Raw genomic sequence first — 24,686 nt, 5'->3', positions numbered from 1 at the left:
ACTGAACTTTCATCTGCACACATTATAGACATTAACTGATGACAACTGTTTGTTTTCATGATTTTCTCAGCCTCTTGAAGAATGACAAGCTCCTGATCAGGGAACTCTATTTTCATCTGAATCCCATAATAGCAGGCACTGTTCCTAGCATGTTGACAGGTACAACAACTTCACTACAAACATATGAAATACTATTGTCCACCAAGGCCTAGATACCATGGGCCATTTTCTTTTTACATTTTTTAACATTTTTATTTAAAAATAATTTTGCTCTAATGAAAAGTTACAAAATTAGTACACAGAGTTCCTGTATACCTTATATCCAACATTCCCTAATAATAGCACCTTATACAACTATATGTCTATCGAAAACTTATAAATGCTGACATAATATCACTAATTGACAGACACTTGAAATTCACTGTTAGCACCAGCACTCCTTTCCTGGTCCAGGAACCAATCCAGGATCCCACCCTGCTCCAGTCATGTCTCCATAGTCTCTTCAAATCTCCCAAGAGCACCCAGTCTGTCTTTGTCTCTCATTTCTGTAACACCTCGAAAGAGTACTGGTCAGTTATATTGTAGAAGGGTCTTCATCTGGGTTTGTCTTATATTTCCTCAAGATTAGACTGAGATTTCTGCATTTCTGGCAAAAATAACACAGGAATTGAGGCTGTGTTATTCCTGTCAATGTGTCTTATTGTCAATATGTCTTATTACTGGAGTTGGTTAAGTGATTATTAAGGGTGTCTATTAAGATTCTCTACCATGAAGGGCTGTGCTATAGCTCAGTGGTAAAATGCCTGCATAGCATTGTGAGGCACTGGGTTCACTCCTCAGCACCACATAAATATAAACAAATGAAAGGTATAAAAAATACAATAGCCGTAAAAAAAAAAAGATTCTCTGCCACAAAGCTATTAGTTTTTCCTTTGTAATTAATAAGTGTCTTATGGAGATTTTGAGACTATGCAAATACCTTATTTCTCATACTTTCACTAATTTTAGCATCTATTAGTCAGTCTTGCCTACAATAATTATTATTTGCGAGTGCCTACTGCAAATGATTTCCATCATTTCTTCCACAGCTATTTTATTACAGCTCTAGAGAGCTGCTCTCTCTAATTTGTTTTTTAATTATTTAAGTAAGGTTGCATGGACATAAGTCATCACTATCATTATTTATTTTGTTGTTTAAATGTCCCAGCTTTGGTTGGTTCTGGTGTCTCAGACTTGCCTTTTGGGGGGGGGAGAGGAAACTTAACATTTTGGTACCAAAAGATGTTCCAGGATTATCTTGTATTTCCCCAAATTTGGAATCAATCATTTCTCCAAGGATTGCAGACTTGCTCTACTGCAGTATGGTATTTACAAACCAAGATCTGCACACTGTTTTTTTTTTTTTTTTTTTTTTTTCCCACCAATTTTTCTTTTTTGAAATTAGAAAATGACCAGAGAGCATCAAATTTGAAGATGCTTCATTTTAGCAGAAGATCCCCAAGTATCATGAAAATCAGGTATATTCTAAACTCTAAGGGTAAATAAAATATGAAACATTTATGAAAAAGAACTGGCTGCTAGATTTAGTGAGGTATAACTTATGTAAAATAGAAAAAAAACTAAAGTTCTAAAATTTTCTTAAGCAATACTACACAAAATATATACAAGGTGATACACAAAAGTGGAAACCCAAATGTCTGTCAGTTGAAGAATGGATAAATAAAATGTGTAAATGAACACAACATTCTTTCTCACTATAAACATTAAGGTTCTATATTTCCCTCTAAGCACTCAATAGGTGAGCCCCATTAATTTTGACACACTGTGCTCTCACTTCATTTAATTCAACATTTTTTTTTTTTTTTACTCCCTTGTTATTTCCTCCTTGAACACATGGGTTAACTTGCTGTTAAATTTTCAAATGGAGAGTTTCCAAATATACTTATTGATTATTTTGCAGGCATGGGGGGTGTTACCAGGATTGAACCCAATGGCTTAACCACTGAGCCACATCCCCAGCCCTTTTATATTTATTTAGAGATATGATCTCACTGAGTTGCTTTAGGACCTTGCTAAGTTGCTAAAGCTAGCTCTGAACTCATGATCCTCCTGCTTCAACCTCCGGAGCCATTGGGATTACAGGTATGCACCACCATGCCCAGCTTGTTATTGGTATCTGGTCGAATTTCACTATGGTCCAAGCATATCCTTTATATACTATCAATTCTTTCAAACACAAGACTTCTTTTGTGGGCTAGAACACCATCTATCTTGGTGAACATTCCATAGGCACTTAAAAATATTACTGTAATTAGGTCAAGATGGTTGGAAGCCCTACATCCTCATTTTCCAAAATTTGTTTAATTATTTAAAGTATTATAGACTCTAATCTTAATTTTTGATTTATTTCTCCTTTTTAATTTTCTCCATTTTTAACTCATGCATTTTGAAGGTCTGCTGTTAGATATATACACATTTAGAGCTATTGAAGTCTGTTGGAGAACTGATCTCTTTTATCATTATGTGATGTCCCTCTTTATCCTCAGCAGTTTTCTTTGCTTTAGAGGAAGTCTACATTATTTGATAAAATAAAACCCTTTGTGTTTTCATGGCACATTGTTTTTTACATCCTTTTTTCTTTTTACTTTCAACATCTCTCTCTCCCTCTCCCTCCCTCTTTCTCTCTTTCTAACCAAAAATTGAACTCAAGGGTACCTAACCACTGAGCTACATCCCAAACCCTTTTTATTTTTTATTACAGGCAGGCACCACCATGCCCAGCCCATGTTTTTATATAAAAAATTGTTTTACAGACAGCACATTTAAGGACTTTGCTTTTGTATTCAACCTGAAAAATCTGTCTTACTATGCTTATACCATTTATATCTAACAATTATTAATATGGCTGAAATAAAACTGTCATCTTGCTCACTGTTTCTCCCTGCTCTATCTACTCTTGTCTTTTTCCCCTATTTCTTCTTTTATTTGGATTAACTAAATATATTTTTATGGTTCCATTTTACCTCCATTATTGGCAGCTTATTTATGCCTCTTTAAAAAAATATTTTAGTGGTTGTCCAAAAATTTACAATATATTTAATTAATCAGAGCCTGACCTCAAATAAACTATGCCATTTCTCACACAGTATAAAGATGTTACTACAGTATATTCAGAATTAGTCATCCTAAGCTTACTTTTGTGTGTATGTGTACATGCATGTGTACTCTAAACACAAAATATATTGCTGATATTTTTGTTTTATAGTCATCTTTCAAATCAATTAAAAATAAGAAAAGCAAAAAATTTATTAAGAAAGACATGAATCTTATATCTTCATTTATTCTTTCTCCAGCACACTTCATTATTTATACAGATCCAAATCTCTAAAGTCAAATCCCTTCTGCCTGAAAAACTTCCTTTAATATACATCTGGAAGAGCAGGACTGACGGCAATGAACTCTGTTTGTTTCTCTGAAAGAGTATTTCTCCTTCATTTTTGAAAGAGTATTTTTGTAGGGTAAAGAATTCTGGGTTGAAAGGTTTTTATTTGGGCCACTTAAAAGATGTCACTGCTAGAGTTCTTTACCAGTTATTAACGTGTAAAAAATAACATTTTCCAGGTTTTAATTTATATTTTAACTGAAGTGTTTTGACATGCAAGTTTATATTTTTATGCACATGTAACCAGTCTTTTATCTTTTTGAATACCAAGGAAATGCCTTAATAAACCCTCTAAAGATGTCACTGCATTATCTTTTGCTTTGCACAGGTCTAATGAGAAGTCTTCTGTAATTCTTTGTTCCTCCATAATGAGTCTTTTCCCTCTGACCTTTAATATTTTCTCCTTATCTTCAATTTTAGCAGTCTGAATAAGCAACACTAGGTGTTTTTCTGTCTTTTGTCTTATTTTGGGAATGACCTCATGTTCTCTGAGCTTCTAGGACTCTTGGTTTGGCATTCATTATTAATTCTGGAAAACTGACCACTGGTCTTCAAGTATTTCTTCCATTCTCTTTCTCTTCTCTTTCAAAGACTTCAATTATGCATTCAGACCATTTGATATTGTTCCACAGTTCATGGATGCTCTGTTATGTTTTTTTTACACTCTCTTCTCTTTGCATTTTAGCTTGGATAATTTGTACTGGCTTATCTTCAAGTTCTCAGATTCTTTCCTTGGCTATGCCAAGTTTATTGATGAGCTTATTGAAAACATTCTTCATCTGTTACTGTGCTTTTCATTTCTGGGGTGTTCATGTGATTTCTTAGTGCCTTTCTCTAATCATGTCTGCCTTTTTTGCTGCAGACATTAACATATTAATGAGTTATTTTAAAGTCCATGTCTGGTAGTTCTAATACCTATGACTTAAGAATTTGGTTCTGCTAATGATCTGTGTCAATAGTATGCTGTTTTTCCTTGTTTTTTATACCTCAAAAAATTTTTTTGAATGCAGGATATCCTCTGTAAGATGGCCAAGACTGAGGCAAACAATCTTTATGCCTTGAAACAGGAGTGCATTTTCTTCTGCTAGGCCTCTAGTGAAAGGAGTTTGAGTCAATTCAGTCAGGACATGAGCTGGTTTGAAATCTGTTGATGCTGTGGTTACTAGTAAGGCACCACAGGTTTCCAATTCCTCAAGCCACACCTCATCTTCAGGGCAGAGGCTGTTTGCCAGAGGTTATTTCTCTGGATCTGTTCAACTTTCAGTTTTAGGTCTTCCTTCTATACTGTACCTCAAATGGTCTGCCTCCAAGTTCCTGCAACTCTCACAGAATCTCACTATTACCTGTTACTCCACAGTTAGCCTCCTGAGGCGCGCGAGGGAGGGGGGGTTCTCTGATACTCTGATTAAGCCTCCATCTTAAGCATGCAATGAGTTCCCTGGTGCCCAGGGTGTGATCTTTTCAATGTTTCTTCCTCTCCTGAATATATTGCTACTACCTCTCCCCCCAAGGTAGGTTTGCTTTTGGTTCCCTTCCCATAGCAGGTTTAAAGCTTTTGCCTCAGGAGAGGAAGTGGGGAGGATTCAGATAAGAGGCTTCATATCTATTCTGAAGTATCTACTCTTTCCCTCCTCCAGGCCTGTCCAGTGAGGGACACTTCCTTAGTACCTTCATTCTTGCTTCAATTTTCTACAAGAAACCTGTCTGTGTTGAAGAGACTGTACATGGGAACACCAGTACAGCATCCTGGGTGTCTATGTTCTCTTGCTCATCGATGCTAAGTCTTTCACAATTCACTAAAAATTTTAACAGAATTCTTCTGATTGATGTTCGTTCTGTCTGTCTCAGGTAAAAAGTATTAACACCCTAACTTTTCATGGGGGTACCTGTCTTTTCTAAGATTTTGGGTTAGATGGCTGTCCTACCATCTCAACTGTCCAATGGATTCATGAAAACTATAAATTTGTAGATTTCTGGAGTTTGTTTTTATTGTTGTAAGGGTAGAAATAATCAGTTCTCTAGCATTCTCTATTCTAAAAGGAGGTTAGAAAGTCCCCCACTACCTACTTTTTGGTCAAACTTTAATGTGATGAAGGTGACTAGCTCATCTCACTATAAATACATATGAAAGAAAATAACATCAAGTCAACCCCCGCAAACTTCCAACTCAGCAATAAAAAATCTTCCAAATTCCAATAAAGCACACAAAATTATTGCTTTAAAATTTATCACAGTTGTTGTAAGAAATGTCATATAAAATGCATTTTACTATACATTTATTAAATTCTAATTATCTACATAAAACTATTAATTTAGAATATGAATTATATTACATTTGTTTAACAATTCAAATGTTCTCTCTGCATTAAAAAAAAAAAAAAAAAAAAAAGGCAAATGGGGAAAGGTACATGTGGCAAAAATGCCTTGTATTCATTACTTAACTTTACCAAGCCTGTATGTTGGCAGCACTGCAAAATTTCAGTTCCCTGAAGATCAAAACTATTTGCCTTTCTATCTGATAATGGACAAAGTTTATATATTGCAGGTCTCCTATGATACAATAACAGAGGCAACAATACCTCCTAATGACAGCAACTGTTTACAAAACTCATCTGCATATAAATGTACAATCCAAAATAATACACAACACTAAATTTTTATGGCATGATGGAATTAAAAGTTTATTAAAACAAAATTTTAATATTTCCTTTTGCTAAAAGAAATGTTAGTCAAGCCATTTTCAGAAGAAAAAAATCCCTGAATAAAAACACTTCCGTTTATTTATGCTTATTTTTATGCTTATATTTATGCTTATTTACTTCTTTGGCAGTGTTGGGAATCAAACCCAGGGCCTTGCACATGATAAGCAAGTGCTCCACCATTGAGCTATATTTGAGTCCGTTTAGTGTATGTGCGTGTGTGTGTGTGTGTGTGTGTGTGTGTGTGTGTGTATTTTATATTCGAACCCGGGGATCATACCCAGGGCCCTGTGCTTGTAAGGCAAGCACTTTACCGACTGAGCTATCTCCCCAGCCCATAAATACTTTAGATTAACACTGAGGGGCTAGGGAGATAGCTCAGTTGGTAGAGTGCTTGCCTTGCAAGCACAAGGCCCTGGGTTCGATCCCCAGCACCGCAAAAAAAAAATAAAAATAAAAAAGATGAACACTGAGACAGGAAAACCTTTAGAAGTAGAATTGCACAGGATTTCAAATTTGTTTTTTTTTACTTATGGAGAGATGAAAAGTGCTCAGCAGACAGAAATACAAAGAGAAAGTTTTTCTTTAATTTTACAAAACTGGTATAAGAAAGTAAAAATCAAAAACAAAATAATCTATTTTCTATGATGCTGGCAAAGTCATCTAAAAATACCCATTAAGCTGGGCATGGTGGCATATTCCTTTAGATCTGTCTCAGCTATCTGGCATGCTGAGACAAGAGACTGGGTGGGCCCAGGGCTTCAATCCAGCCTCAACAACGGAGCAAGACCCCATCATTCATTTATGCATTCCTTCTGTGAAACCCCATCATTCATTCATTAATTCATGCATTCATTCATGCATACACATATAAAGGCATACATAAAAATACCCATTACTGGTGAGGAAAAAAAAAAATGGATGCCTTTTCATATACTGCTGTAAAAGTATAAACTAATTCAAACTTGACAATGGACATTTGGTAGCAAGATGTTGAAAATGTTTAAATATATCTTCTGATCCAGCAATCCACTTCAAGGAAAAGTGCAAATACATGCACATACAAGGATTGAGCATCATTTCTAACAACATATAGCAAAAACTACAATAAACTTTCTATCTGTAGACGGTTAGAAAAACTGTGTTTATGTATACCCACAAAATGGAACACTATTAAAAAATAATGATATAGAGCAGCATCAGACAAGAGCAAGGACTCAGAAGTGGTAGTGACTAGAAGGAGTGAAAAATAAAGGTAAAACTGTTTAGGCTCTTAGTCAAGAAGAACAAGTTACCACCAACAGGGGAAAAGTCACATAGTCATTGGTGGCTGTCATCAGGAACGCCAAAAACCAATACATAGGGCCTGGGGTTGTGGCTCAGAGGTCGAGTGCTTGCCTAGCACATGTGAGATATTGAGTTTGATCCACAGCACCACATAAAAATAAATAAAATAAACATATCATGTTCAACTACAACTAAAAAATAAATTATTTTTACAATACATAACTGCGTATTGCCAACGCAGCCTCAGATTACTAAAATGGCTCTATGTCTTTGCCCTCTAATTAAATACAAAACTACAAAACCATGAGTCAATGATCAAACAGTAAGTAAATAGCAAATAAGGAGGATTAAAAACACTAGCATCTTATAAATTATATTTTCAATACTATTAATAGCAACATTGTTGTGTTCTTATATGCCAGGTTCTGTTCTAAGCTCTAGCCCTTGTATTTACATAATTCATTTAATCCTCATAATAAGACACCATTATTCCCATTTTACAAATGACGAATCTCAGAGAAAGAGTATTTTGTGTAAGCTAGTAAGCAGAGCTGACATAAAAACTACAATTTCACTTCTTGGATGGTCTTCTTGACCACTGCATTCGTACTGCCTCTAAATGAATAAGATCTTGATTTAAGGAAAGAAATGCCTTTGTGAAATAAGATGCATTCCTAAGTCCAATATTCTGTGTTTACCTATTTGATTTTTAAAAATACTACACAATAAACTGTCTCCTTACTTTAGCAATATCTTATCTTAAGGACATCTGTGTCTATTACAGATAGAATCAAAGGTGAATCTGCAGTGTGCCACAAAGTTTGCTCACTCAGGGTTTCCTCTCTTCAGCCAAGACTGCCACCTACTGGGCTAAAATCAATATTAATACAATCAAAAACCAAAGCATGTTGAGAGTAAAACCATGAAAGAGAAAAAAGACAAATGTTAAAATGTGCCAATTTAACCCTAGGCCTTGCACATACCGAACAAGAGCTAAGCTAGAATACTAAGCTCCACTCCAACCCCCAAATGTGCCATTTTCAATGGGTCTTAAGGAGAAATACACAGTCTTCACACCATCAACAAAAACTCAGATGTTGAAAACTATTTTTTAAATTGATGGTTTATGTGATCCTGACATATTCAAGTAAATTAATGGTATTTTACCATTAAGATTTCTGCACTTACTTACCCTGATGTCTCTATAGCACTGTAGCACTGAAATTACAATATACAACATGTTTTATACTATACAGACACGCCTCAACTCACAATGAGGTTACATCCCAATAAACCCATTGTAAGTTGGAAATATCTTAAGTCGAAACACATTTAATACAGTTAACTATGCTGACCATCACATCACAGTTTAGCAATACCCAGAACCCATGTCATTCTCCCTCCTCAGCCTGTAAGCTCAAGGACAGAAACCTTATATTCATTCATTCATTCATTCATTCATTCATTCATTCATCCATCCATCCATCCATCTGGTTCATTCATTTTGTACCAGGGATTGAACCCAGAGGTACTTAAACACTGAGACACATACCTAGCCCTTTTTTATGTTTTATTTAGAGATAGGGTCTCAGCTGAGTTGCTTAGTGCCTTGCTAAGTTGCTGAGGCTGGCTTTGAACTCTTGATCCTTGTGCCTCAGTCTCCCAAACTAATGGGACTACAGGCAAGTGTCACTGTGCCCGGCTACACTTATTTACTCTGATATCCCTTTTATCACTAAGTGCAGAATACCAGAATCTACAAAACACAGCTTGAAGACAATGACTGCATTTCAATTTTTCTCTATTTCAAAAAAGTGTACCTTTAATTCAATTCTCAACCTCGGCAAGTTCGTCCCCCAGGATACATTTGGAAATATCTGGAGACAATTTTGATCTTCACACTGTGGGCAAGTTATTGCTAGGTATCTAAAGCCAGAAATGCTGACAAATATCCAATGTATAGGACAACTCTCCACAACAACAAAAATTATTCAGCTCCAAATGTCCAATCACTGCCAAAGTTGAAAATCCTGCTTACCTTCCACCATCTATCCTAGAAAGTATTAGTTAATAAAAAATACAGACTACAATCCAATTGTGTGTATGGATATAGGTGTGTATTAACAAAGTACTTTGTGTTCTGCTTTAATACACACTTCATTTTTTAGAAATATACAACTGCACACTGCATATTCATAGAATAGTTTACTTTTGTTAAATCACAGAAAAGCTGCACTTGGCATTTTTCAGATTTTTACTAAGAGTTGTGTACCACTTAGTAAAAACACTGGTTATGGTTTATAGGTTGTTTATATGTCACTTACATGAACCTTCCCCATGATTATATGGCATGGCAAATAATAGCTCATTTATTTCCTTCCTCATATTTTATATGATCTGTAATATTTTTAAGTTTTTCTATTTTCCCTTTAGACTGTAAGTTCTATGAAAGCAGAAGAGTAGTCTTTTTCACTACTATATCCTCTATATTTAGCAAAATGACTAGAGCACACAGTAAGAGATGAATAAATATTTGTTGAACAAATTAATGAATAAACATTAATAGATTATAACAAAAATCCCAGAAAGTGTCAACAAGGAAATAAAAAATCAATAGTGAGTAAGAGAATGAACATAAATTATACAACTTCCAGATAAATGTTAGGGAGAATGTACCATATAACAAAGATAGAAAACATAAAATGAAAACCAGTATTGATCCAAAAACTTAAAGATAACCACATGCCACCTATGAAGGAAATACCTGAAACAAAAGAATTCAGGTAGACTAAAAGTCAGAAATCTATCAGTCACATAAAATAAAAAACAAAAATGACAGTAATGGGAGATAAAGCTAAGACTTCAAGTAAAATTAAATATAATTAAGAGGTACACTTTCTAATGATTATGGATACAATCCTTAAATAAACTGACAGCTAAGAACATACACACACTAAAAATTCTTCACAAAAATATATAAAGCAGGGACTGGGGTTGTGGCTCAGTGGTAGAGCGCTTGCCTGGCATGTATGAGGCACTGGGTTCAATTCTTAGCACCGCATATAAATCAATCAATAAATAAAATAAAGGTCCATCAACAACAAAAAATTTTTAAAAATATATAAAAGCATTAACTATAGGAAATACTGGGGAAAATCAAGAAAAACATAAAAGCTGTCAAAGACTTTAATGCCTGCTCAGTCAGAACAAGTAGTCAAAAAATCAGTATGTACAGTAATAGATTACATTTTCTGTTAAAATTAAAACACAGTAAACAACAAAAGTAACAATCCAATAGTTACTTAACAAAGAAGGAAAAATATCCAAGTACACAAAAAGTTAATAAATAATAAGGGAACATAACAGAAAATAAAACAAAGTTCTACAGTCATACTCTGTAAAATTTTATGCTATTAAATTTGAAGTTTCTAAATGGATTATTTTACAAGAAAACAGTTTATCAAAATTAACTCACAAGATACAAAAGTTAAAGGACACAGCCAAATATGACAAGAATGTTTAAAAAATACAAACTAGCCAGGCACAGTAGCACACACCTGTAATTCCAGCTGGGAGGCTCAGTCAGGAAGATGGCAAGTTCAAAGCTAACCTCAGCAACCAGCAAGACTCTGTCTCAAAAAATAAAAAAGGGGCTGGAGTTGTGGCTAGTGGTAGAGCACTCGCCTAGCATGCATGAGGCCCTGGGTTCGATCCTCAGTACCACATAAAAATAAAGGTATTATGTCCGCCTACAACTAAAACAGCAACCTGGGTTCAATCCCTGCTACCCAAAAAAAAAAAAGGGGGGGGGGGGGACAAACAAGACACAGACACTTTTATGGGAATATGCTTTCAAATCTTCTCGAAAGACACTTTTATGGGAATATGCTTTCAAATCTTCTCGAATCTAACATTCTCCTAAGAAAGGAGGGGAAATGAAAAAGGAAAGACATGTTCTTTTTATTAAACCAGCATAATACCATACAAAACCTGATGAAACACACCAAAAAAAAAACCTGACCAAACCAAAGCAAAAATCCTAAATATGTTAGTATAAAAATTCCAAAGTATATAAGCCAAAGGAAGGTTATTCTAAGAGTGTTAAGGATGGTCCAGTATTAAGAAATCAAGGAAATTATTTCACTATATATTATATGTCAGCAACAATAAAGATTTTTTCTTTGGGGGGCAAGGGATATCAGGGATTGAACCCAGGGGTGCTTAACTACTGAGCCACAATACCCAGACCCTTTTATACTCTGAGACAGAGTCTCACTAAGTTGCTCAGGGCCTTGCTAAATTGCTGAGGCTGGTTTTGAACTTGTGATCCTCCTCCTGGCTCACTCAGCCTCTGGAGCCACTGGTTATTAGAGAAGTACACCACTGTGCCCAGCTACGGTAAAAATCTTAAAAGAGGCAAATATATTTTATCAACTTACCTTTCCAATTTCTTCTTGATTCATTCAGTAACTTCATTAAATAAAAAATAACACACATATCAATGTGTAAGATGTATAAGGATATTTGCTCCAACACTGTTAAATATTTAAAAATCTATTCAGCAGGTTCACAAGATGGAATACTAAATAGCCATCCATCATTTCAGACTATCTGCAATGCAGGGAACGTAGAACAAACATCAAACTACAAAACTTGTTCCTGGATATGTGAGATTTTACTAACAAGCACATGTGATTACTTTTAAAATCTAAGACAAAAAGTGAAAATTCTCATTTTATCCCTATCAAACAAATAAGGAAATGAGGCAGAATTTAGGCCAATGAATGAAAATAAAGATAAATATTAAGGAATAGAAGTAAAAGAAAAAATCTAAGCAACATTACACAAAAGTAGACACAGAAAGAATACAGAAGGGACAGAATATGGTCACAGCTTAGTATAAGGATTACAAGAACGGCTAGGCCTGCCACTGCTAAACACGGTGTGTACCCCTAAAACATCTCCACTGAAATACTACCCAGAATTTCTATAGTTTCATGCTACACTCTTAAAGAGCTATACTTTTCAATTGACCCTTCCACCTTAATTCAGACATCTACTTACAGAAAAGATAGGCTACACTATGCTGCCATCTGCTGAGCAGACTTAATACTAAAATTTTCCACTGAGAATGTTTAAGTATGTTGGCTACTAAAGGCACCAAAGTAAAAGATGGAGACACTAAAACTAGAGGTATATATACACAGGGAGAGAGAGAGATGTTGGACCAGAGCGATAAGAATGTCATTACACAATGTCTAGATTTTAAAAATCAAGAAACAGTAGCCTCTGCATATTATTTAGCAATATAGAGAAAGCCACCAAAGAATGCAAAACAAAACTAAGTAGTTGCCACAAAAGGGACTGGAACTAAAGAAAAGATATGCACATCTGCTTTCTAGTGTAAGATCTACTATTTGAACATGTGACACTTGTGGTAAGTTATTTTTTTAAGTATGGCACATTTTTTTTCAAACTGTAACTATGCCTAAGAATATGAGTTCTTTTCTAGGCTTTTTTTTTTTTTTTTTTTTAACTTAGAAGAATCTTAAATGTTTTTAAAACAAGAAATATATCTGACAATTATAAAGGTTAACATAAAGGCAAAATTACAAGGAAAGAAGATTAAAAGCAATACAAAAATTGCTACATAGTACCCAAAACTTAGATTAATAGGCACCTACTGCTACAATGTACAGAAGTAGTTCACTACTTGTTTACCTTATTTATTACAAACAGCAACAAATTGTTGTACTGCAGCACAGCAAATTTCTACTTAAGTAACATTTATTAAGAACTAACTTTATGAGTTACTCCATCAGGATTTTCACAAAAACACCACATTCTAGTTCCTGAAATAAATCATAGTCATCTAAGTAACTTCAGGCTCAATAAAGTTCCATCTACTAGTACCACAACCCTGAATATCTACAGCCAGATAAGATAAAAGAAAAACTAAGGCTGAGGGTATAATCTGATGATTGAGCACTTCCCTAACATGCACAAGGCCCTAGATTCAATCATCAGTAAAGAAAGAAAGAAAAACTTATTATTGCAAAAATTACATAATCATAATTAAGACATTTATTAAATACTAAAGAGACAAGAAACCCAGCATGGTGGCACACAACTGTTAATACCAGTCACTTAGAAGGCTGAGACAAATCTGAGCCCAACTGGACACAGTGAGACCCTAAACAACTCAGTAGGACCCTATCTCAAAATTTAAAAATACTACAGTGATGCAGCCACCTCAATGTTTATAGCAGCTCAATTCACAATAGCTAGATTGTGGAACCAACCTAGATGCCCTTCAATAGATGAATGGATAAAGAAACTGTAGTATATATACACAATGGAATATTACTCAGTCATAAAGAAGAATAAAATCATGGCATTTGTAGGTAAATGGATGGAGTTGGAGAATATCATGCTAAGTGAAATAAGCCAATCTCAAAAAAATCAAAGGCCAAATATTTTCTGTGATAAGTGGATACTGATACATAATGGGGGGGCGTGACTTTGTAGAGGGAAATGAGGGAAGGCAGAAGGGGGAAGAAGATATGGTGGAATGAGACTAACATCATTACCCTATGTACATGTATTATTACATAAATGGTGTGACTCTATATCATGAACAACCAGAGAAATGAAAAGTTGTACCCCATTTGTGTACAATGAATCAAAATGAATTCTGCTGTCATGTATTAGTAAATAGAACAAACAATTTAAAAAATAAAAATAAAAAAGGGCTGGGGATGGAGTTCAGTGCCAAGGCACCAGAATTCAACCCCCAGTACTGCAAAAATAAACAAGTAAATAAACAAATAATAGACAAGATTTGTAAGTGCATTTGTCACACAAAATTGCTCATTCAGTAGAATCTCTTTAATTTTGTCATAAAGCAGTGCAATATTACTACTATGCAAGCCACAGCAATAGTCTATTTGGAGTCTAATATTACTATTCTTCTCCATGTTATTTCTATATTGTTAGGACACTGAATGCTCATATTACTTTTAAATCTTATAGTTAAATTCAGGTTCATTTCTTGTCACTTTACAACAAATCAAAAGTAATAAATTGCAGTATATTACCACCATATTTTTTTTGGTTTTGTTTTGTTTTTTGTTTTATTTTGTTTTGTTTGTTTTGTTTTTGTGGTACTGGGAATCGAACCCAGGGCCTTGTGCTTGCAAGGCAAGCACTCTACCAACTGAGCTATCTCCAGAGCCCCATATTTGTTTAAATGGGAACTTCTGCTTGATCACTGAAGAAAATTTCTTGTCACTAAACTCTTCAGATATACATTTTACATAACTAATACTGACTCCAAATATTTAAAACTAAAATCCAAAATAACATAGCTTAGTATCCAACTCTACTACATTTTCAAAAAGAAAAGAAAAAAATTATCTTTTTCCTTACCAAATTTGATAACTGAAAATTCCTGAGTTAAGAGAATATCAGTCACCAATGTAAGTTTGTTCTTTTTCACACCCTGCATCAAGTTTTCATATTGGTATATGAAGTGACATTTGTAAAACTATAGACATAGAGAAATAAATCCCTGTTTGGTACAGTTGAGCCAAAAACATAATGAACTACTATACTGTGATTGTAAGTAAGTACAATTAACCTAAAATCTTTTAAATCATGTATTTCAAATTACATTCTAAGAAACAACATATTAAACATTAGATGTATTCTAAGAGATGATAATGCTAAAAAAGCAGTAACATTTAAATTATAACTGTATTATGAATATTATAAATTTTATCGTACTAAAATTGCAATGTACTTACAAACTGAAGAAAGAAAAAAGAAAAGGCTCACCTTCATCCACAGAAAACTGACAGCTCTTATCATTGAAAAAAAGTATTTTCTTCTTATCAGGACGATTTACAAACAGTATCTGGTCCCCTAAAGCCTTAAAGATAAAGAAAGATTTTTCAGTTAACTCCAAAATACCTCACACACGAAAAAATTTTTTTTGTACAAAAAAGAATTCTGAACACAGTTTCAAAACATCTTTGAGTTTCTTTCTTGAACAGTTTATATATATATAATTTTTTTTTTTTTTTTTTTTTTGGGTGCTGGGGATTGAACCCATGGCCTTGTGCTTGCAAGGCAAGCACTCTACCGACTGAGCTATCTCCCCAGCCCCAAGAGTTATATTTATAAGGATTAAAATTTTAAAACTTTCATTCCTTGAGGTCTTCCAAAGAACAAAAAGAAAAAAAATTTAATGGAATAAAATTCAATTAGTACTTGAGTCCACTGGACCCTTTTATTAATATAAGATACACTAATAGGGTCTTTGCATTCTTACTTTTCCTCTACCTTGAAATATTTTGCTGCTTACTCATCATTACCAACCAATCATTTCTAATTATTTTTAAAAAGCATTTTAAAGTGTGAAAATCATCTAGAAGTGTGAGGCACAACAGAATAGTCATTCTTCTTATTGCTTTGCCCAAGTACTGCAAGTATTTTAAGAAGCCATAAGCCAGGTGTGGTTGTACACAACTATACCCCAGCTACGTAGGAGGCTAAGGTAGGAGAATCACTGGAGCACAGGAATTTGAGGTCAACCTAGGTGACAGGGAGACGTCTCAAAAAAAAGGGGGGGGGTGAGGAGAGGGATGGTGGTGGCAGAGGGAAGAGAAGAAATCTACGAAAGATTGAAATATTGGAAGAGGCTCTGCTGTCTTTTAGCTTTCATTGAGCAAATTTAACAATTAGGAACTCCAAATCTTCTACCAGCGGAAAACAAGAAAACTGACAGAAGACATTTTACTGTTACTAGATGAATCAGAATATGAATGCAAAAAGTCAGATACCAGCATTCTAATGCTATCTAATGCAATTCATTGCAGAAATAAAGACTTCATGACAATACCACACAGTGGTGGAGCACTTGTGCCACACATGTGAGGCACCAGTTTCGATCCTCAGCACGCATAAAATAAAAAAATAAACAAAACAAAGGTATCCATCTAAAAACTAAAAGAAAAAAAGGAAAGTTAAAAAAAAAATCTCAATCTTGGGGGATGGGGTTACGGCTCAGCAGTAAAGCATTCACCTAGCACATGTTAGGCACTGGGTTCCATCCTCAGCATCACATAAAAATAAATAAAAATAAAGGTGTTCACCTACAACTAAAAAAAAATTTTTAAATCTCAATCTTTAAAAATAATAAATGATCATGACCCTATGTGCATATATGATTACATGACCTGTGTAACTCTACATCATGTACACCCAGATGAATGAGAAGTTATACTCCATTGATGTGTGATGTGTCAAAATGCATTCTACTGTCATGTGTAGCTAATTAGAACAAATTAAAAAATAAAAATAAAGAATCAGGGGCTGAAGTTGTGGCTCAGTGAAAGAGCACTTGCCTGGCATGTGTGAGGCCCTGGGTTTACTCAGCACCACATATAAATAAATAAAAGATCTATTGACAACTAAAAACACATTAAAAAAAAAAAAAAAAAGAATGCATGCCCAGGCAAGGTAGTGCATGACTGCCAATGGTTGGGGAGGCTAGGGCAAGAGAATAAGAAGTTCAAAGCCAGTTTCAGCAATTCAGTGAGGCCCAGCAACTTAGCAAGACCCTGTCTCAGAATAAACAATAAAAAAGAGGGGCTGGGATGTGGCTGAGTAGTTAAGCACCCTATTCAATTCCTGGTACCAAAAAAAAAAGTCAATGAGTAAATGAGATACTTCTAAGGAAAAAACAAAGTATTCTCATCCAGTTATTCAACAGAAAGAACTTCATCACACAATATATTTTAAGAATCTTTACCATCTCACTCTGATAAAAGGATGATAATATTCTTTCTTCTTTTGCTGTGCATTTGCCAAAACTTACAAATATTTGTTATGTCAGAGTCTCTCTCTCTCTCTCTCTCTTTTTTTTTTCTTTTGGTAGTACTGGGGATTGAACCCAGGGCCTCACATGTGCTAAGGACACATGCTCTGCACTGAGCTACACCCACGTTAAATTATTATTAAAATGTATGATGAAGCTGTACTTTTGTAAACTATTCACAAAATGACTTGAAATACTTGAAAAATGATAAAATTAAGTCCATGGGACCCAAGTGGTAAAGGTTATAACTATATTGAAGATATTGCTGAAAGAAACTGAGGAAGACACAAATAAATCAACTGACTTCCATGTTCATGGACTGGTAAACTTAATACTGTTAGGAGGTCAATACTACCCAAAGTGATCTACAGACTCAATGCATTCTTGATCAAAATCCCAATGACTCTTTTTTTTCTTTTTTCAGGACACAATCAGTCCTCTTTGGGTTGTTTATTAAGGTTTAAGTGTCAGGGCAGGGAGGCAGTGCGCACACATGAAGGACACAGCCTTTGGTAGCATACATCTACAAGCTGAATACGTTATCTGCACATCTCCCATCTGCAACAAGTAGTAATGGTCTCTAGGGCCTGGCAGACTTGGCAAAGACTAGAGTGACCCCTCCCCAGCACTCCCATCCTCCATAGCAGAAACCCCAGGGCACTGGGGCTTCCCACTTTACAAGAAAAGAATCAACTGTGACCACAGACTCTCTTGTCCGGTGGCTTGTCCTGGCTGACCTGGCTTGTCTTCAGCAAGCACCACCCCTGGGACAGTAGCTGTTATCTCCAGGAACTCTGCCTCATGGAGGCAACCTCAGGATTCAGGCTGGGCACTAGGACAGGGCTCTGGGTTGCTCCCTGGAGGGGCTCCAATGACATTTTTTGCAGACATAGAAAAATCCACCCAAAAATTTATATGAAATATCAAGGAATTCCAAATAGCCAAACCAACCTTGAAAAAGAACCAAACTAAAGATCTCACTTTTCCTGATTTCAAAAAATATCACAAGGGCTAGGGTTGTAGCTCAGTAGTAGAGCACTTGCTTAACACGTGTAAGGCACCACATAAAAATAAATAAAATAAAGGGATCATATTCATCTGTAAATAAAATTGTTTTATAATCACAAAACTACAGTAATTAAAACACTGTAGCACTGGCATAAAAACAGATATATATACTAATGAAACAGAGTAAAGAATCTGGAAATAAACCTTTGTTAAATGTTCTTCAAATAGGGTGCCAAAACCACTCAATGGGGAAAGGAAAGTTGCTTCAAGAAATGGTGCTAGGGAAACTGGACATTCACATGTAAAAGAATGAAGTGGAACCCTATCTTACCACCCTAAACAAAAAATTAACTCTCAATGGATTAAAGATCTAAACTTAAGACCCAAATTATAAAACTCACAGAAGAAAACAGGGGAAAGTTTCATGGCATTAGATTTGCTAATGATTTGGACAAGACACCAAGGGCATGTGCAACAAAATAAAAAACAGACAAATGGGACTACATCAAACTGAAAAAAAAAAAAAAAAAAAAAAAAAAAAAAAAAGCACCAAAGAACACAATCAACATTGTGAAAAGGCAACCTACACAATAAGAGAAAATATTTGCAAATCATGTGTCTGAAGGGATTAATAACCAGAATATATGAAAAGCTCCCTCAACTCAACAACAATAAAATAACTCAATTCAAAAACAGGCAAAGGACTTGAATAGACATTTCTTCAAAGATGATATACAACAATCAATAAATATATAAAGATGCTCAAGCGCACTAGTTATTAGAGAATGCAAATCAAAACCACAATGACTGCTGGGACTGGAGGCTCAGGAGGCTGAGGCAGGAAGGTTCATGAGTTCAAAGTCAGCCTCACCAACTTAGTGAGGCCCTAAGCAACTCAGGGAGATCCTGTCTCTAAATAAAATATAAAAAAGGGCCAGGTATGTGGCTCAGTGATTAACTGTCTCTGGATTCAATCCCTGATACCCAAAAAAAAATTTAAAAAAAAACCAGAAAAAAAAAAAAAACAAAACAAACAAACAAAAAAACCCACAATGACCTATCACCTCACACCCAATTAGGATGATCATCAAAAATAAACAGAAAATAACAAGTGTTGACAAGGATGTGGATAAACTAGAACCCTTGTGCACTATTGGAGGGACTATAAAGTGGTACAACCACTATGGAAAACAGTAAGGCAGTTCCTCAAAGAGTTACCATATAATCCAGCAATTCTACCTCTGGGAATATATATTTAAAAAACTGGAAGAGTTTCAAAAGAAATATTTGCACACATTCATAGCAGCATTATTTCTAATGGCTGAAATGGAATTAAATGTCCATCAAAGGATGAACAGATAAACAAAATGTGGTATATACATACAATGGAATATTAATTGGCTTTAAAGAGGAAGGAAATCCTGTCCATATCCTACAACACAGATGAATATTGAAGGTATCACATAAAAATCAAATAAACCAGTCACAAAAAGACTGGAGGATTTCACTTATATGAGGTATCCAGAGTAGTCAAAGAAAAACAGAATGGTGACTTGCTGGAGACTGTGGAAAAAGGGAAAAGTAGTTCTTGAAGAGGTACAGGGTTTCAGTTTTGTAAAATGTAAAAATTCTAGAGATCTTTTGCACTACAATTCAAATATACTGAATACTACTATATGCTTAAAAATGGTAAATTTTATGTGTTTTCTACCACAATTAAACTTACTTTTAGTTTTAAAAAAGAAAAGTAAAGGCTGGGGATATAGCTCATATGCACAAGGCCCTGGGTTCAAGAACAGTAAAGAATAGATCATTCAGGTGCTGGGGTTGTGGCTTGCATGTGTGAGGTGCTAGGTTCAATTCTCAGTACCACATAAAAAAACGAATAAAATAAAGGTTCATCAACAACTAAAAAAAAAAAAAAAAATTTTTAAAAAAGAATAGATCTTTCAGTACATCACCTTAAAATTATTGTATCCCATCACAAATGCAGTCTAGCCTAATAGGACTATGATAGCAGTTAATTGTTAGAAAATTCCCAAATAATAAGTACTGAAGGATAAGTAATCTGGTCACTGGTTTTCTTCCTTCTCTTGTTTTACCGCTTTTCCACAATCCTTGGTGTTCTTTGCTAGCACTATACGCTTCTTCAAAGCAGTGTATGATCAACATGACAATAATTATCTTCCATTTCTAAAAAGAACCTGAAGCAATGCAAAAGGTATTTAACTTAGGTATGCCAAAAAACTTGAGAAGTTAATTAAGATAGAACACACCTTTATATTTTTAAAAACAGAACAAAAATTCTGGGTTTCAAACAATTCAGAAATAAAAACCTGCTTTAAAAATAGAACAGACTGTGTACTTTTCCAACCCTTTCAGCTCTAATCCTAAGGGAACAGTGTCAAGGAAAATACAGCGTCAAAGTGACTTTACCTCACGAAATTATTTAAAATAGACTAAGCAATTACTGGATTATGACATTTCCACTTTAGAAGTATAAAAAGTCTAATGCATAGTAACAATACTGACCTCTATCAAAATTACAGAAAAAGGTGGAGCAGGAAACATAGTAGTCCTACCTATTAAGTTTAGATTCAGTAGTCTTACCTTTCAAGATGTTGAAAAAGTTCATAATTTATTAACTCTGGTGACATTTGTGTAGATTAAGTTAATACATTTTGAAGTTAAAAATCTTAGGAGGGTTCTACTTCTGGTAATGGCCAAGTAGCTCCTAAAGGATCAACCCGCTGACAGAAAACATATAAACCCTTAAAATATTTTAAAAATCAACTACCAAAAGGAACTGAGAATCAACCCAAAACAGGTGGAAAGTGGAGGTAGAAAGAGTAAGTCAGCTAAAACTCAATAAAGTCCTCAGTGTTTCTGGAGAGAAGAACCAGAAAACAGAGGATGAGACAACCAGATGGAAAGTGAAAGTGGGAAACTCTGGAAAAAACTTGGTCAGAGGAGCTAAAAATTCTGCCAAATCTTTTGCTGCCCTAAACTATACATGAATAAAAACTCTCCAAGAAGAAAAGAATGGATATGTCATATGTTACCCATATATAATATATGTCAGTATAACTTTTATTGACTGCAACTTTAGCACACCAAAGTAGCCAGGTTATCAAGTGATGCTTCTGTGTTTTCATGCCTCTAGTTCCTCAGGTAAGCAATGTCTACGAACATTGTTGAAGGAGTTCTTGATTACAAACACAACTTGACAGAGAAACACTAACAGCTTTGAAGAAAACTTTCTAGAAATATTCTGAAGAATCAAATAATCATACCACTATAACAACAAAAGAGACCAAAGTTACACAAAGATGGCTACCCTCTTTCCTGCTCTATGGTACAACACAAATTTCAAGTCTTTGAGTGGTTCACTGTAACCATACATACACACACGCCTGCGCATGAAGAATAGAGACTTTAAAAATGACTTAAATACTTTTAGGTTAAAACCAAGAAGATATTTTTAATTCAAATTATATTAAGACCAAGAAAGAAAAAAAAGGTTACCTTGACAGCTTTCTGGGAATTGGGCAGTCCTTCTTCAATGTCTTCTAAAAGAATTCCTCCTAATCCTCGCTGGTCATGCTGATCTAAGAGCCTAAGTAGGGCTTTTTTATCTTTCAAGTTGTACTTGGGCTTGAAGGCATACTTCCCATCTATTACTTTAATTTTGGGATTGTTGACTAATGCCTGTAATAGTGACACAATTTGGGTATATCAACAAAAGGAAACCTTATATGTGTATTATTTATGAACATTTTCTGAAGAGAAATAAACCATTTTATCACAAGAGTTTTGTAGAAAATTGAACCCATATTCTTGAGGAAGACAAAACAATAATCAATAAAGCACTTATTAAAATTAATAAACAAAGTGAACTGGGTACTGCCCATCCCACCTCCAAAGTATATAGATGCATTATAACATGAGAAACATTACCCTGGGATGAACAAATCAATAGTTGGTCCTCTTCACCTTGGTCTAACACTGGCACTAGCAGCTGTGGAAGGAACTAAAAAGAACTAGACTGGGGCACAAAAAGAGCTTTACCTAGAGGCTGGGGTTATGGCTCAGTGGTAGAGCACCAGCCAAGCATTCATGAGGCCCTGGGTTTGATACTCGGCACCACATTAAAAAAAAATAAATAAAGGTATTATGTCCACCTACAACTAATATATATATATATATATATATATATATATATATATATATATATGAACTTTTCCTACAATGCTAGTTTGAGAATGTAACTCAGTAAGGATGCAGGAATTACTAAATATAATTATGCTCCTAGTCAGTTCTTTCATACAGCTAATAGCAGAAAGAAAGCTCTTCAAGAAAGAGCAACTTTATTTATTCTGCAGTCGTCAGCCTAACCCTGAAAGGAGAAAGAGAAGAAATGCAGAAAGAAGAAAGGAGGGAGAATAGAATAGCAATATAATAAAAATAGTCTTTTATGTTGTTAAGTCTATGAAATTCCAGTATTAGGTAAACCAGCAATTTTAAATGTAGATTACCATCATTGTATATAACTAATATGTACTACCATTATTTGCAACATTCACACAGGTTGATTAAGTTCTTGAGGGCTATTCTTCTGGTAATAGCCTTGTAGTTTCTAAAAGACCAAGAGTTTCAATGATTAAGTGGTTCATTTTATATTATGAAAATCAAGAGCTGTATTTTGCCTGTCAAAATAAATTTAACCAAATATTATTTTAAGAATTTTATATTTGGTCTTTAGAGTCTCACTGGTCCTGGAAAGTAGCCTCCTTTGTTGTCATTTAATATATAAGCTCAAAAGAACCAACTATTTGAATGTTACACATATCCCCACCACCATAAAAATAAATAATACAAAGTGCTCATTTTCAAATTAGCACCATCACAGTTCTGGGGTTTCTCAAAATGATATATGTTCACACACCGTGTTCATAATCATCTTTCTAAGTAACTTTCTAAAGGCAGTGATTTAATTATTAGCCATAATAGGAATAGTACAACAAAGCATCTTGCTATCCCTATAGTTCCTAATGCTTTAAATTTCCTAAAACATAAAAAATACGATTCACAAGTACAAAAATTATAAATTTAGCAAGTCAAAATAAATCAGTTATTCTGTAATAATGAAAGTGGAATTGGTATACTGACATCTTCAAAACTTTGGCTAGTCTTAACTTCAAAATTTTTTTAAACGCCAGGCACAATAGAGCACATCTACAATCCCAGTGACTTGGGAGGCTGAGGCAGGAGGATCACAACTTCAAGATTAGTCTCAGCAACTTAGCAAGACCCTGTCTCAAAAATAAAATATAAAGGACTGGGGATGTAGCTCAGTGGTAGAGCATCCCTGGGTTCAATTCCTAGTACCAAAAGAAAGAAAAAAAAAAAAAAAAGAAAGAAAAAAATTTTAAACAGTTACACAAAATTACACGAAAATCAACAAGTCAAATAACTTAGAAGTGTGTATGTTTAACCAGGGATGGTGGCATCTCTGGAGGTTAAGGTGGGAAGATCACTTGAGCACAGGAGTTCAAGTCTAGCCTAGGGAACATAGCAAGATCCTGTCCCCCCAAAAGGAAGATTTGTATATGATGTTTAGTGAACAAAACAAAGACCCTATAATATTAGTTCTTTTAGGCGAAAACTAAAAGCATTATCAAATTTCAGTATTTTAAAACACTCCAGGGTCTGCAGACATGGCTCAGTGGTAGAGCTCTATTTTAGGATATGCAAGGCCCTGGGTTCAATTCCCAGCACTGACAAAAAACATACAAAAAAGAACTTACAGCAACTTTCTCTTGGCAACCAACTTTGTATGTGTGTGTTTTGGGGGATTTTACCGGGAATTGAATTCAGTGGTGCTAAACCACTGAGTCACATTCCCAACCCAAAATTTTTTATTTTGAGACAGGGGGGCTCACTAAGTTGCTTAGGGCCTCGTTAAATTGCCAGGGCTGGTTTGAACTTTCAATCCTTCTGCCTCAGTTTCCAGAGACACTGACCAACTAATATTTGTACAATATTTTTAAGACTATTCTTACCTCAGTCATTAGCCACTGTTTCTGCTTGAGTCCAATATCTAAATGCTGTGTTTCATCCAAAATTTCTTCTAATGTTAGAGGATGTGTATCTCCTCGCTGATGCCGTGTCTATTGAGGGAAGAAGTTATCATTAGAAGAGTTTTTAAATGTTAGACGCATTAAATCAAAGTTATGCATAAATAAATCTTTTCAGGAATAAAGAACAAGAATTATTTGAGGGAGCACAACTCTAGTGATTAGAGCATTAACTAAGCTAGCACAGTGGTGCACACACCTGTAATCCCAGCAACTCAGGAGGGTAAGGTAGG

General features: G+C 34.8%; 2 protein-coding genes across 7 annotated transcripts in view; one reads left to right on the top strand and one right to left on the bottom strand.

The window, feature by feature from the left end:
• The window catches only part of GTF2E2 (general transcription factor IIE subunit 2), a 110,735-nt gene that overhangs the window by 5,856 nt on the left and 80,193 nt on the right, over positions 1-24,686 (bottom strand). For all 6 annotated transcript variants that reach the window (XM_079140251.1, XM_079140249.1, XM_079140248.1 and 3 more), the window contains 3 exons: positions 24,379-24,486; positions 21,842-22,024; positions 15,265-15,358 (listed from right to left, as the gene is read on the bottom strand). In XM_079140251.1, coding sequence (XP_078996377.1) covers positions 15,265-15,358; positions 21,842-22,024; positions 24,379-24,486 — 385 coding nt within the window. The remainder of the gene's footprint in view (positions 1-15,264; positions 15,359-21,841; positions 22,025-24,378; positions 24,487-24,686) is intronic.
• SMIM18 (small integral membrane protein 18) overlaps positions 1-24,686 on the top strand; it is a 78,904-nt gene that overhangs the window by 22,219 nt on the left and 31,999 nt on the right. The gene's annotated exons all lie outside the window — the stretch shown is intronic.

Source organism: Sciurus vulgaris (genome assembly GCF_902686455.1).
Source record: "Sciurus vulgaris genome assembly, chromosome: 5".
Lineage (NCBI taxonomy): Eukaryota > Metazoa > Chordata > Mammalia > Rodentia > Sciuridae > Sciurus > Sciurus vulgaris.
This window is presented reverse-complemented; position numbering and strand designations above follow the sequence as displayed.